This window comes from Podarcis liolepis, assembly GCF_965112155.1.
Source record: "Podarcis liolepis genome assembly, chromosome: 4".
Taxonomy (NCBI): Eukaryota; Metazoa; Chordata; class Lepidosauria; order Squamata; family Lacertidae; genus Podarcis; species Podarcis liolepis.
In genome coordinates this window covers 104,928,294-104,942,862 of record NC_139558.1, presented here as the reverse complement: position 1 = coordinate 104,942,862, position 14,569 = coordinate 104,928,294, and the positions used below count along the sequence as shown (strand labels likewise).

The 14,569-nt window shown below is 45.0% G+C and overlaps 2 protein-coding genes across 3 annotated transcripts in view; both read left to right on the top strand.

Moving 5' to 3' along the window:
* LOC310705092 (uncharacterized protein) overlaps positions 1–6,153 on the top strand; it is a 35,478-nt gene extending 29,325 nt beyond the window's left edge. Inside the window, exon 7 of the transcript XR_014525177.1 lies at positions 5,881–6,153. The gene's annotated coding sequence lies outside the window, so the exon portion shown is untranslated. The remainder of the gene's footprint in view (positions 1–5,880) is intronic.
* The window catches only part of LOC310705091 (uncharacterized protein), a 52,704-nt gene that overhangs the window by 14,363 nt on the left and 23,772 nt on the right, over positions 1–14,569 (top strand). For both annotated transcript variants that reach the window (XM_083499508.1, XM_083499509.1), the window contains exons 2-3: positions 13,649–14,141; positions 14,334–14,415. In XM_083499508.1, coding sequence (XP_083355634.1) covers positions 13,740–14,141; positions 14,334–14,415 — 484 coding nt within the window. In that variant the 5' untranslated portion in view covers positions 13,649–13,739. The remainder of the gene's footprint in view (positions 1–13,648; positions 14,142–14,333; positions 14,416–14,569) is intronic.

Genomic DNA, 14,569 nt, shown 5'->3' with positions numbered 1-14,569 from the left:
AGAATAAATCCCGTGGGAATTGACCTTGACATGAGTGGCGCACAAGAAGAGATAGTCACAAGAGCCAAGACCAAGCAACAACAACAACAGCTGCAGCAGCAACAGGTAAAGAAAAGAGGCTCAATCTCAGGCGCAACAGCCGGACCAGCAGGAACAACAGGACAAGACAAAGGAGCAGCTGTCTCTATGGAAGCTGTGACAGACGCTCTGCTCAAGATAAACCAAACTCTGGAGTCTTTGACAAAACAGACTTCAGAGAATACACTAAAATTAACAGAAATTTCAGCAAGATTAAACCAGAATACAGAATCTATAAATAAATTGGTGGAGGAAAATGCCACTACGCGCCAAATTGCGGAAGATGCCAAAGCCACTGCGGGAGAGACACAGGAGAAATTAGAGCCGATTGCCAAGAAGGTCTATGAGCATGATGCAACCTTGGCCTTGTGGGAGTTACAGAGGAAAGAGAGAAACTTAAAAATAAGACTGATTCCGGAGAATGAAAGAGACAACCTTGCGGAATATTTGACACGGGAGTTTGTGGAGTGCTGGGACCTTGAGGAAGACGAATTCAAAATTACGACTGCCTTTAGATTGGGCAAAAAGCAACACAGAAAGACCCCGAGAGACTGTTTGATCACACTTAGATCCAAGGAGGAAAGAGACAAAATACTAGGACTACACTTTGAAAAGGCCTTGCAAATCGGAAATTCAGCTGTACAGATCTTCAAAGACATCCCAAAATATATTCTGGACTTAAGAAACTTCTACAAGGACTTAGCCCTTTTACTAAAGAAAAATTCTATCCGCTTCAGGTGGGAATTCCCACAAGGACTGTCATTTGACTACAAGGCAAATAAGGTGAAAATAAAGACAATTCAAGATAAAGACAAATTTTTGGCAAGATACCAGGAGGACCTACAGAAGGGGACTGTGGACGTACTTGCAGAACAGAGGAGAGCACTGGATATCCTGAATCTCTCGATTGGACAAAAACCACCACCATCAGAAGAAGAGCAACAACTGGGAGCTGTTGGAGGAGCCTCAGAAAAATAGCAAGATGGCTCTGCAATTCCTTAGTTGGAATTGTAATGGGCTCAATGGGCCTTTGAAGAGAAGACAAGTATTTCATATATTGAATAGAGAACAACTGGACTTGATATGCCTACAAGAAACTCACATAACCAGAGCCCACAGGAGATTACTTATAAATAAAAGGCTAGGACAAGAATTTATTTCATCAGACAAAGTTAAGAAGAGAGGAGTTGTAATATATGTGAAGGAGAAATGGGCTCCAAAAATGATATTCAAGGACGAACAAGGGAGATATTTGGCAGTGGAGATACAAATACAAGGAGAAAAATTTCTAGTGGTTGGAATTTATGCACCAAATGAAGGCAAATCTGACTTCTTTAAGAGACTCCATGAAACCCTCATGGACTATCTGGACTACAATATGATAATCATGGGAGACATGAATGGCGTGGTCTCCACTAACATGGACAAGGCACAAAGACTAACAGTTAGCAAGGAAGGGAGACTCCCTAAGACTTTTTTCGAAATGACAGAAAATATGGACTTGATAGACATATGGAGAACAAGGAACCCTCTGGAGAGAGAGGGAACTTTCTTCTCCCAAGCAATGATGACCTGGACCAGAATCGATCAAATCTGGGTTACTAGTGGAATGGCTCCAAAGATCAAGAAAGTGGAAATCTGTCCAAAAACTTGCTCCGACCATAACGCCGTGAAGATGGAGATGAAACTCACAATAACTGGTCAATTTAGATGGAAAATGAATGACACCCTCTTTCGAGATAAGGAGATTCTCACGAAGGCCCAAAAGACCCTAAAAGACTATTTTGAAATAAATTTGAGGACCGACGTGGAGAAAAGAGTGATCTGGGACGCAAGTAAAGCGGTTATGAGAGGATTCTTGATTCAACAAAATTCAATAAAGAGGAAAAAACAAAATGAGAAAAAAGAGAGGATTTTGGAAATGATAAAGGAAGGAGAGAGAAAATTAAGAACAAAACCAAAATCTCAGGACATTTTAAGAGAGATCAAGTTATATCAAACACAATATATGGAATTGATGAACCAAGAGATTGAATGGAAGATAAAGCAAATGAAGCAAAAGACTTTTGAATCAGCAAATAAATGTAGCAAACTTTTGGCATGGCAACTGAAGAAAAGGCAGAAACTAAATACAGTTACAAGCCTAGAGGTGGATGGAAAGAATATATCTAAACCTAATGAAATTAGAAATTGCTTTTTAAGTTATTTTAAAAAACTCTACACTCAAGGCCCGCAAAATGAAGAAGATATAGACAAATTCCTTGGAAAATATGGATTACAAAACATCTCTCATCAAAGTAAGATGGACTTGAACCAGAGAATCTCAGAACAAGAGATAGAGGCTGCCATTCAGAATATGCAACTGGGCAAATCTCCGGGACCAGATGGACTGACTTCCAGATACTACAAATCGCTGAAGGAATGGTTGACTCAACCACTAAGAGAAGTTTGTAATGAGATCCTTGAGGGAAAAAGGGCACCTGAATCGTGGAAAGAGGCATATATTTCACTCATACCAAAGTCAGAGACTGAAAAGACCCAACTCAAGAACTACCGCCCAATATCACTCCTTAATGTGGATTACAAAATTTTTGCAGACATTTTGGCAAAAAGATTTAAAAGAGTCTTGATGGAGAAGATTCATAAGGACCAAGCAGGTTTTCTCCCTAAAAGACACCTGGCAGACAATGTAAGGAATGTAATAGACATTCTGGAAAAGCTAGAGGTGAATATAAACACTAAAGCAGTATTGATTTTTGTGGACGCGGAGAAAGCCTTTGACAATATTTCTTGGAGTTTTATGAGGAAGAATCTTCATGGGATGGGGGTAGGCCAGGGTTTTGAGAATGGTATGGCTGCAATATATTCTGAACAAAAAGCTAAACTGATTGTAAACAATGTTGTGACTGAGGAACTTAAGATAGAAAAAGGAACACGACAGGGGTGCCCGATTTCCCCATTACTTTTTATTTCAGTTCTGGAGGTGTTGCTGAACATGATAAGAAATGACCAGCAGGTCAAGGGTGTGCAGGTCGGAGCTAAACATTATAAGTTAAGAGCGTTGGCAGATGACCTAGTATTGACTTTGCAAGAGCCAAACACTAGTACGAAAAAGGTTTTAGAAATAATACAACAGTTTGGCCAGGTAGCTGGATTTAAGTTGAACAAGCAAAAAACCAAAGTTTTAGGGAAAAACTTAACAGATATGGAAAAGGAGAAATTTCAAGAGGAAACAGGTTTGACTGTGGTAAAGAAGGTGAAATATCTAGGGGTTTATTTAACATCTAAGAATGTGAATTTGTATAAGGACAACTATGAAAAATGTTGGTCAGAAATTAAAAAAGATCTAGAAATATGGTCAAATTTGAAATTGTCAATGTTAGGCCGAATTGCAGTAATCAAAATGAATGTATTGCCTAGAATGTTATTTTTGTTTCAGACCTTGCAGATCCTTGACAAGATGGAATGTTTTAAGAGGTGGCACAAAGAGATTTCGAAATTTGTCTGGCAGGGCAAAAAGCCCCGAATTAAATTTAAGATATTGACAGATGCTAAAGAAAGAGGGGGTTTTGCCCTGCCGGACCTAAAACTGTACTATGAGGCAGCAGCTTTTTGCTGGCTGAAAGAATGGATGCTCCTCGAGAACACGGACATCTTGGATCTGGAAGGTTTTAATAATGCTTTTGGTTGGCATGCATATCTTTGGTATGATAAAGTTAACAGTGCCTTTAAAAATCACATTGTTAGAAAAGCATTGTTTAATGTTTGGATAAGATATAAAGATCTATTGGAAAACAAAACCCCTAGATGGGTCTCACCAGTGGAGGCTAAAGCAGTGAAGAAACTCAATATGGAGGTCGGATGGCCGAAGTATTGGGAAATTTTAGAACAGGATGGAGATAAGTTCAAACTACAAAGTCAGGAGAAATTGAAGCATAAAGTAGAAAATTGGTTCCAATATCGTCAAATAATGGAATTTTTTAAACAGGACAGGAAAATCGGTTTCCAGGTGGAAAAATCAAAATTAGAAACCGAACTGTTAGAACCCAATACTAAGAATTTATCTAGAATGTACAACTTGCTGTTGAAATGGAACACACAGGATGAAACAGTTAAATCGGCTATGATTAAGTGGGCTCAGGATGTTGGACACAACATTATGTCAGCTGACTGGGAATGGTTATGGAACACCGGTATTAAATTTACGGCATGTAATGCCTTAAAGGAAAACATTATGAAAATGGTATACAGGTGGTACATGACCCCAGTCAAGCTGGCAAAAATCTATCATCTGCCCGATAATAAATGTTGGAAGTGTAAAGAGACTGAAGGTACCTTTTATCACCTTTGGTGGACATGCCCGAAGATTAAGGCCTTCTGGGAAATGATCTACAATGAAATGAAAAAGGTACTTAAATGTACCTTTCCTAAAAAACCAGAGGCCTTTCTCTTGGGCATTGTCGGCCAATTGGTGACAAAGAAAGATAGAACTTTTTTTATGTATGCCACAACAGCAGCAAGAATACTCATCGCAAAGTATTGGAAGACACAAGATTTACCCACTGTGGAAGAATGGCAGATGAAAGTGATGGACTATATGACATTGGCCGAGATGACAGGCAGAATCCGTGACCAACGAAAAGAGACGGTGGAAGAGGAGTGGAAAAAATTTAAAAGCTACCTTAAGGACTACTATAAACTTAATGAATGCTAAAATGTTGTGGTTTCCAGAAGCAAAAGGGTACAGGGATATAAGGTTAGATTATAAAAGAGGACTAAGATGATAGAGATTGGAAAGTAACAATTGGGAGTTGCTAGTTGAATTATGGACATTGGGATGCAGAGAGGGGGGGTATGGGGAAGTCCAAGAAAAGAGGTTTATGAAAATATGTTTGAAATTATACGTGTATGTTTGTCTTTTTTTTTTTTTTTTAGTGTTTGTTTGTTTTTCTTAAAAATGTTGTAAAACCAATAAAAATTTTATAAAAAAAAAAAGTACAGGATTCCTTTTGGTGTACCGACCTCCCCACTGCACCAAGGATTCCCTGCCTGAGCTGCTCCAGGTCGTGGCGGATGTTCTCCTGGAGACACCTAGTTTGGTTGTCCTAGGGGATTTTAATATCCATGCCGACATGACCTTACAAGGGGCCGCTTGGGACTTTGTGGAAAGCATGGCCTCCATGGGGCTTTCCCTGAATATGTTTGGCCCAACTCATAGCCATGGACATGCCTTAGACCTGGTGTTCACCTCTATGGATGTTGGTGATCTGACACTAAGTAAAAGCGAAACTAAAGAAGTGCTTACCAAGTGGTGATAGTGACGGCCAAAAAGTCTTTCTTCACTGCCTCTATTACATCTGCGGGGGAGAAACAGCAGGAGACTCTTTCAGGTGGTTCACAATTTAGCGGAACCACCTGCGACATCGGGGCCCAGTACGGGCCACATGATCTCCTGCAATGATTTTGCAAAGTTTTTTGCACACAAAGTCGCTCAGATTCGAGAAGAAGTAGACTCCACCATGGGAGCAGGGCGGGAGAGTGCTAGAGTCCTGTCTAGTCAAGTTGTGTGGGATCAATTACAATCTGTTTCGCCCGAGGATGTGGACAGGCTGCTTGGACGAATGAAACCAACCACTTGTCTCCTTGATCCTGGCTTATAAAAGTGAGCCGAGAAGGGCTGGGCGATGGGCTTCGTGGGGTGGTGAATGCTTCCCTCCGTGAGGGAGCCTTCCCAGACCCTTCTTTAGATGTGGCCATGATGGCCAACTATCGCCCAGTCTCAAATCCTCCATTCTTGGCAAGGTGACTGAGCGAGCGATTGCTGAACAACTCCAGGGAACCAGCCAGACGGCCTTCTCAGCAGTGGCGCCCTCCCTGTGGAATGCCCTCCCACCAGATGTCAAAGAGAACAACAACTACCAGACTTTTAGAAGACCTCTGAAGGCAACCCTGTTTAGGGAAGCTTTTAATTTTTGATGTATTAGTATTTTAATATTTTATTTGAAGCCGCCCAGAGTGGCTGGGGAAGCCCAGCCAGATGGGCGGGGTATAAATAATAAATAATAATAATAATTATCACTTTATTTTCTTACTCCTGTAGTAACCTATGTTATCCATCATTTGAGAACCACGATATTCTTCTCCCTTTGCTCGTCTTTCATTTTTATCACAGTCTTTGAACTCTAATACTTTGAAGGAGCGAGGTTTTAATTTCATGAAGTGAGGCAGCTCATCCTCTATTAACAGTCGTAGCTGAGATAGGAAGACCATGTTGAGGGTCTGGAGAGAGTGTTCAGACGGGACTTAATCTGGAGGGAGAAGCTGTGGGAAGACTCTTCTTCTGGGGTCTCCTTCCATTTGGGAGGGGAGAGATTTTCTAGGAAAAGGAGATTTCTGAGTCAGCAAAAAGGACTCAGATGATCCCCTGGGTCTGGCATACAAAGGAAAATACCTCGGGAGTGGGACTGCTGAGAGAGAGGGGAACTGAGGAAAAGTGGCCCCTTGCTCACAGACCAAAGTATGAAGCCATGAAGGAAGCTGGGCTGTCCTGTCATAATTAAGGAAGGGAATGAGAGAGAAGCAGCAGGAACAGAGTTGAGCCTTTAAGCATTTATTCTGGATACCTGAAGTGTGACAACTGATTATAAGAGGAGGGAGTTTAAGAGAAGCTGTGTCTGTACAGTGGTACCTCGGGTTAAGTACTTAATTTGTTCAGGAGGTCTGTTCTTAACCGGAAACTGTTCTTAACCTGAAGCACCACTTTAGCAAATGGGCCGCCGGAGCACGATTTCTGTTCTCATCCTGAAGCAAAGTTCTTAACCCGAGGTACCATTTCTGGGTTAGCAGAGTCTGTAGCCTGAAGCGTATGTAACCTGAAGCGTTTGTAACCCAAAGTACCACTGTAGTACCTTGTTTAATCCTGTGACATTTAGCTGAAGTAATAAGTTAACGTCTACCTGACAGAGGCCTTCCAGAATCTGATTCAGAGCCAAATTTGGAGACATATGTCACACAGACAATTTCAGAATGGCTGGGAGAAAGCAAAGATTGGTTGGATGGGCTTTCAGAGAGCTGTTTCAGAATTAGATCGCGTCAAAATTGAGAACGGAGGCACCCAGGAGATGTTTGATTAACACTAGTAACAAAAAGAGTGAAGGACGCAATCCTTCAGAACAGTTTTTAAAAAGAATCATGTGGTTTCTGGACAGAAAGTAGATATCTTTAGAGAGATTCCACTGAAATTGAGACTTAGAAGAACCAAATATAGATATTTAACAATAGCACTCAGAAGAGCTGACATTAGATATAAATGGGAATCCCCAGAGGGCATTTCCTTTACATACACGAAAAGGAGATACAGGCTAACATCAGAATTTCAGAGAGTCCTTTGACAAATATAGGAGTGACTTAGATTCCAACTGCTGAAAGGCACATACGGTATTCTGTTAGAATGGGAGACGAAAGACGAAGAGGTGAAATCAGTTAGGATTAAATGGGCACAATATATAGGTCATAATATTATGATGGAAGATTGGGAAAGGTTATGGAAAACCGATTTAAAATTCACAGATTGTTCCTTGCTGAAATAAAATTATATGAAGATGATGTATAGATGGTATATGACACCAGTGCAGTTTGGAAGAATGAACAAAACCAGCTCAAATATGTGTTGGAAGTGGAAAGAAAGTGACAAGGATAAGTGTGATTTTAAAGATGAATGGGAACCCTTTGCAAAGTACATAAAGAAGCAACAAAATGAACTGGACTCCTTGGCAGGTTTTGAATAAACATTTACAAACTTTTTATCGATAACATTTAGATAGAAAATTAAAAATCTGTACAGTATTGTAACATGCAGAAAATAACATAAGTTGATAAACCAGAGAGGGGAGCTGAGGGAAGGCTGAGGGGGAGGGGAGGGTGGGTCAGGCTTTTTTGGAGAGGGGAAAAATAAGGGGGGAAATTTAAGGATGATACGTTTTTTGATAAAATGTTATGTTGAAATTACTAATAAAAATATTTTTAAAAAACATTTTGAAAGTGTTTGTGTTTGTTTTTACAATCAAGCAGTCTATGCATTTTATGAAAATTACAATACATCATATAACATAAGCAGGAGTTATAAAAAATAATAATAAAATAGCGCACTGTCTTTCGTGTTGTGTCTTCCTGGAGTTCCACACCTCTGCTGGGTGAAGAGGATGTGGTCTCTCCTCCTTCATCTCAGCTCCACAGCAGTTCTCTCAAAAAGACTTGGCACTCCAGAATGCGGGGAAATAATAATAATAATAATAATAATAATAATAATAATAATAGTAGTAGTAGTAGTATTTATTCAATTTATATACCCCCTTTATCAGAATATCCCAGGGCGGAGTACAACATTAAAAGCAGAATACAGAACAACAATGATAAAAACATAACAAAAAGCATCCTGTGAGACAGCCCAGTAATGCAGCACTCCTTTTAAAACTTGAGGGGAGATTCACTGCTCACCTGCTTTTACGGCCACTATGGGGCTGTGGTGATTCATCCAAGGGAGGCTCCTCTGCTGGCCCCCCGAAGATTCTGACATCGTCCACTCTTTCTCCTGTCACCCACAGCCATAGAATATGAAGAGAGTGGTCCTCCCAAACTCTGCCTGCCCTCCAACATGTTGCAGAGGGAAATTGGGACCTGCGACTTCTGGGGCCACGCTCCTGAATGAGTCACGTAACTCACGCGAGAGCAAGGACCCCCCAAAATGGGCGTCTTTTGGGGCCACAGTTTCACGGGAGCCAAAACAGGACATCCTGGGAGCCAATCAGAAGCCAGGGTGGCTTCTGGAATTGCATGACGTCCCACTCAAAGCAGGACAGTTGACAGGTATGTGAAGACCGCCAAAGATGGAGAGTCCACAACCCATAGTGCAGGCATCCCCAAACTCGGCCCTCCAGATGTTTTGGGACTACAACTCCCATCATCCCTAGCTAACAGGACCAGTGGTCAGGAATGATGGGAATTGTAGTCCCAAAACATCTGGAGGGCCGAGTTTGCCTATGCCTGCCATGGTCAATATGGCTGCCTTTCCCACTGGCTGAGATGCTTCTACCCATTTCATCTGCTTAGCCAATCCAGATATTCAGGGCCAACAGGTCCCACCCCTGCCTCCAGCAATCTCTTGTTACACTCAATGGGTGTTTGGTGGAGGGCAAGGGGAACCATGGGGCAGGGTCCAGGATGCTCAGATTCCTGCCACCAGACCTCCCCTCTGAGGTCCCCCCAGGGCACCTGCTCAGCTGAGAGGAGGGTGTCATAGCACAGGTAGCAAATCAGCTGCTGCTCCGTCCCTTGAGGGATTCCCCGCCTCACTTAATTGGCCAAATATTCCAAAAGGGCATCACCCGCCACTATATAAACCCTCTCACCCCCGGCAGGAGCAATGAGGTGGTACAGCTTTCGGGTGCTATGAGTGTGTCCCTGCTTTGGGAGGGGGAACACAGCCCCCCAGCAAAGTTTGGAGGACGAGCGAAGAGGTATAGCCGGACATTGGAAGGCAAAATGTTGCAGGAATTTATGTATAGGTTGGGGGGGGGGGGTTGCCACTGCAGCAGATATCATGCACATGCAGCCCACTACCAAAATCAGCACCATCACTTTTGTGACTTTTTTGACTGGTCCCAACAAAACACTTCATCACAGTTTCTTCCTATCTATTCAACGGGCCTCTGCTGCACGATACCAAATGTAAGAATTCACTGATCAATGTATCTCTGTACTGGCTCACTCTGAAAACTTCAGAAATTCATATAGACATGTGAGCTCAGCTACTCAGCAGCCCCTCTACCTGAGTGGTGATTTCTGGCATCCTGATACCTGAGTGCCAGGCAGGTACCCATTCCAGAAATAACAAACCCAGATGGAGACAAAATCTGCCTGGATGGAGACCTGAGAGCCACCTTTCAATATCTGGGGGGCTGACCCATGGAAGAGGGAGCCAGCTTCTTTTCTCCTGCCCTAGAGGGGAGCACCCAGAAGAAGGGACCCAGAGGACCAGAAAGCAGTTTCTGCTGCCTAAACAGCAGGAAGAACCTTCTGACGGGAAGAGCAGCAGAATCCCTTGGGAGATGGCGGACTCTCCTTCCTTGGAGGTTTTGAAGCAGAGGTTGGATGCTTTGGCTGAGATTCCTGCCTTGCAGGGGGGCTGGAATAGATGACCCTTAGGGCTCCCTCCCATTCTAGGATGAGGTTCCTTGCTTCCTGCAACCCCCTTTTCCCTGCAACCTCTTCCTCCAGTTTCTGGCCAAGGGAGGGAGCGGATCACAGACCAACCAAGAGCGTCCCCTCAAAATGAGCATCTCTGGGATTCTGCAATGCAGGAGAGAAAAGGCAGAGAGGACTGAGCAGGGGGGACTCGGCTTTGCAAGGGTTAAAGGGAACCGAGCTGCATTCCTAGAGAGGACAGGAAGGAAGGGGGGCCAGGTCCTCCAGAGGAAAAGCCCCTCCCTCCCCTTCCTGCAAGTGTGTGTGGGGGGGGGGTTGCTTTCCTCTGCTGCAAAGGCTGCCTTGCTCTCTTCCAGGGGGATCTGGTGAGTCTCCTCTCTCCCCCCCCCCGAGGGTGCAGTGGGGAGAAGGTGGGGGGGGTCCCAGGGATGCAGCAGGGGAGGGTGGCTCATGTGGGGGGGGGAGCCCCTGGGAGCAGGGGGTCCTGCCAGGGAGGGACGAGGTTGCGCGAGGTTTGCAACTACAGTACTCTCTATATTCTGCAATTCTATACAGACGCTGCTTACTCCTTTGGGAAGGGCAATCCTCTCCTGGGATCTGGTGAGTCTCCTCTCCCCCCCCCCGAGGGTGCAGTGGGGAGAAGGGGGGGTCCCAGGGATGCAGGGGAGGGTGGCTCATGTGGGGGGGGGAAGCACCTGGGAGCAGGGGGTCCTGCCAGGGAGGGGCGGGGTTGCGCGAGGTTTGCAACTACAGTACTCTCTATATTCTGCAATTCTATACAGACGCTGCTTACTCCTTTGGGAAGGGCAGTCCTCTCCTGGGATCTGGTGAGTCTCCTCTCCCCCCCCCGAGGGTGCAGTGGGGAGAAGGGGGGGTCCCAGGGATGCAGGGGAGGGTGGCTCATGTGGGGGGGGGAAGCACCTGGGAGCAGGGGGTCCTGCCAGGGAGGGGCGAGGTCGCAGGAACTGTCTCCTTCCTTTAGATCTTTTGTGGACGGGGGAAGGGAGGAGGTTACTGCCCCCCCTTCCAGAAAATAATAATATTCAGAGCCCCCTGGGAAATCCAGCAGATAGAAATCTCGCTTCTTTAAATAAGGCTATCAGTAGGACTTCTGCTGTGTGTGACACGGGTCAGCGTCATTGCACAACAGAGGAAACACGTATGAATGGTTGCTCCAAAACCTCTTCCTTTGTTTCTCTTCTTTCTTTCTCCTTATTGGCAGAGGAGGCCAGCCAAGCAGATCAAGCCGAGCTTCATGAGGAGCTGGGTATGTTGAGTTGGAGAAGAGAGGAGACAGAGAGGAGATGGGAGAGCCATGTCAGATTAGATAATTTATTACGGTCAGAGACCAGCTTATGAAACACACCTGGGGGTACAGTCACAGAAGTAAAACAGGCAATTTATGTACAACAACAAATTTAAAAACAATGTACACCAACAAACTATCCCAGGGAGTTGACTCAGAGTCACCCATGAAACCGAGTTTGGGGATTTTCATGACAGACTATTTTGAGTTGGGAGATGGTCTGCGCCTACAGATCTGTACACAGAATCTGGCGACCATCCAGGTCATCTTCTGACCTTTGCCTAACAGGAAAAGGTCCAATTTTTGCTTTTGCGGGAGGTCAGCGAGCCTCACCAGGAGGGGATCAATGGTCTTACTACGTGTCTCTTCGTAAACGGGACGTCTAAAGAACAAGTGTTTTGGCTTCCTATCTCTCCCAATGGGCAGGTGAAAAGTCTCTGAGCATACGGGGCTTTTCTAAAGGCTCCATCCAGGACCAGCGAGGGAAGAGCCGAGCTTCTGGCGAGTGTCAAGGCCCTTCTTGCATTTCTAGATGCGAGAAAGAAGAGATATTCTGCCGGGGCGGCTATATATTTCTCGATTTCTCCAATTTTATGGTTGGAGCACCTTGCGCAGTCCTGTTGTCTCTCGGTGTCTGATATTCTTTGCCTGACCATGGCTTTTGCCTGGCCCAAGCCCAGACTTAGAAGGGCTTGAGGGGCAAAACCCAGTTTCTGGAGGGTGTTCAGGACAGCAGTCTGCCAGCCTGACTGGAATTGGTCACAGAGGATCAATGGGGCTATCCCTCTGGGGATCAGATACAATGTCAGCCATTTGTAGATTGATGTTAGGCAGATGCTAGCCTCCACTCTCATCATCCCCGTTTCTCATCTAACCCATGCGTTTGAGACACATCTGGGCACTTGGAGGAGAGCTCTAAGAAGTCTAGATTGAACTCTCTCAAGGGGGGAGGAAGCCGAGGAAGGCGGGCGCAAAAAGGAACCATAAAGGAGTTGTGCCAAAGTTTTGGCCTTGTATAGTTTTCGAACTGCGGGAACGAAGAAGCCCCCTTGTGCTCTGAAAAATTTAAGGATACAATTTGCGGGTTTTTCTGCTGAACTCCCGATGGAGTTTATGTGTAGTTTGTTGGCTCCTGAGGCCTGTACCACCATTCCTAGATACTTGTAGTTTGTGACTAGTTCTAATTTATGGCCTTGGAGTTCCCAGCTTTTAAGCTTTGGTTTTGCCCCAAAAGCGAGTATCTTGGTCTTTTGATAGTTGATTTTAAGACATTCAAATTCACAGTATGCTGCGAGCTTTCTTAGTGCTCTTTTGAGTCCAGTGGGGGTTCTAGATAAAATTACTACATCGTCGGCATATAGCAGGACCAAAAGCTTCGGAGGGTGGAGTTCTGAGTCATGGAGTGCAGATGCTAAATTATTTAGATAGAAATTGAATAGTAGAGGGGCCAATAGGCACCCTGGCCTGACTCCTTTAGAGGTTTTAATAGGGTCCGTTAGGTGTCCTAGGTGGCTACACCTGACTCTAAGAGCCGTGTTTGCGCGCAGTGCCTGAATTAAGAGCAGAAGCTCTTAATTCTATGTAGGAACCCTGTAGTCTGTCCCAGAGTCTGGTTCTGGAGACTGTATCAAAGGCTGCTTTTAGATCAACAAAGGCAGTGTACAGTGAGGCCGGCCTTTAGGAGAGCCATGTCACCTGGGCGCAGGATTCCAACCAATGGCTTCAAGCAAGGAGATTCAGATTCAACACACGTAGTCATTTTTCACTGGGAACCAATGACTCCCTTGTCAATCAGTTCTGACTTCATGCATGGACTGGAAGGAAGGAGCAACCAGGCTGATTCGCCTCGCATTAATCTCTTCGCTTGCCTCCACATTTCCACAATCTCCCTTCTAGAGGCCTACATCTCCTCCTCCTCCTTTTTAGAAAGATAGCTAAGAGTCTGGGCTGTGGTGCAGTCCTACCCTGGTTCCCAGCAAGACTCATCCATGCTTGCTCAGGGGATCTTTTTTTTCTACTGACCTACAAATTCTGTAACAGAACAATGTATTTGCTTTGTAGGATTTGCTAGAGCTTCTCAGACAGACAGACAGAACTTGGCAGAAGACCAAAGGGTTCCTTCCGATCTCTCAGAGGCTTCCTGAGAGCACAGATGGATGAGCGAGACACAGCTGGCCCTGGAGCAGGAAGAGGCCATGACATCCAAACTGGGAGCAGCGGGGGGTTCTGGGAAAATTTTGTGCAGAAGATCCTGGGTGAGGAGGACACCCTCTGCTCAAAGATACAGAGCCAGCAGGTGAGGCAGTTCTGCTTCCAAGAGGCCAAAGGACCCCGAGAGGTTTGCAGCCGACTCTACCACCTTGACCATCAGTGGCTGAAGCCAGAAAGGCACACGAAAGCTGAGATGCTGGACCTGGTGATCTTGGAGCAGTTCCTGGCTGTCCTTCCACCGGAGATGGAGAGCTGGGTGAGGGACTGTGGAGCGGAGACCAGTTCCCAGGCGGTGGCCCTGGCCGAAGGTTTCCTCCTGAGTCAGGCAGAGGAGAGAAAGCAGGTGAGAGAGACTTTCCTCTGGATACTCCCAAGGGGCTCCAAACAGGATGGAGAACATCCAGAAAAGCTCTGCTGATGGCCCATCCGTTTTCGGGGAATGAGATCTAACACCCTTAAAGTATCTGTCTTTGCGTTCTCTTTCTAATATTTCTCACCATTAATTTACTGTTTTGAATTCTTGTTGTTCTTTCAGAAAAGGGATCATTTTGCAGAAATGGACCTGGATTCCTGTGAGGCAGAGAGGCCTCCGTTGGACACCAGAGAGAGGACACTGGGTAAGGAGGAAGGTGGCTTTTCTCCATTCGGTCTTGTTCTGTTGGTTTTCCAACTCATCTGAGGGTTCTTTTCATCTTTTTTTTTTTGAGGGGTGGGGGTTGGGAACAAGGGTTCAGAGGAGGGGAGATGTATTTCTGCACACCTAACATGAAA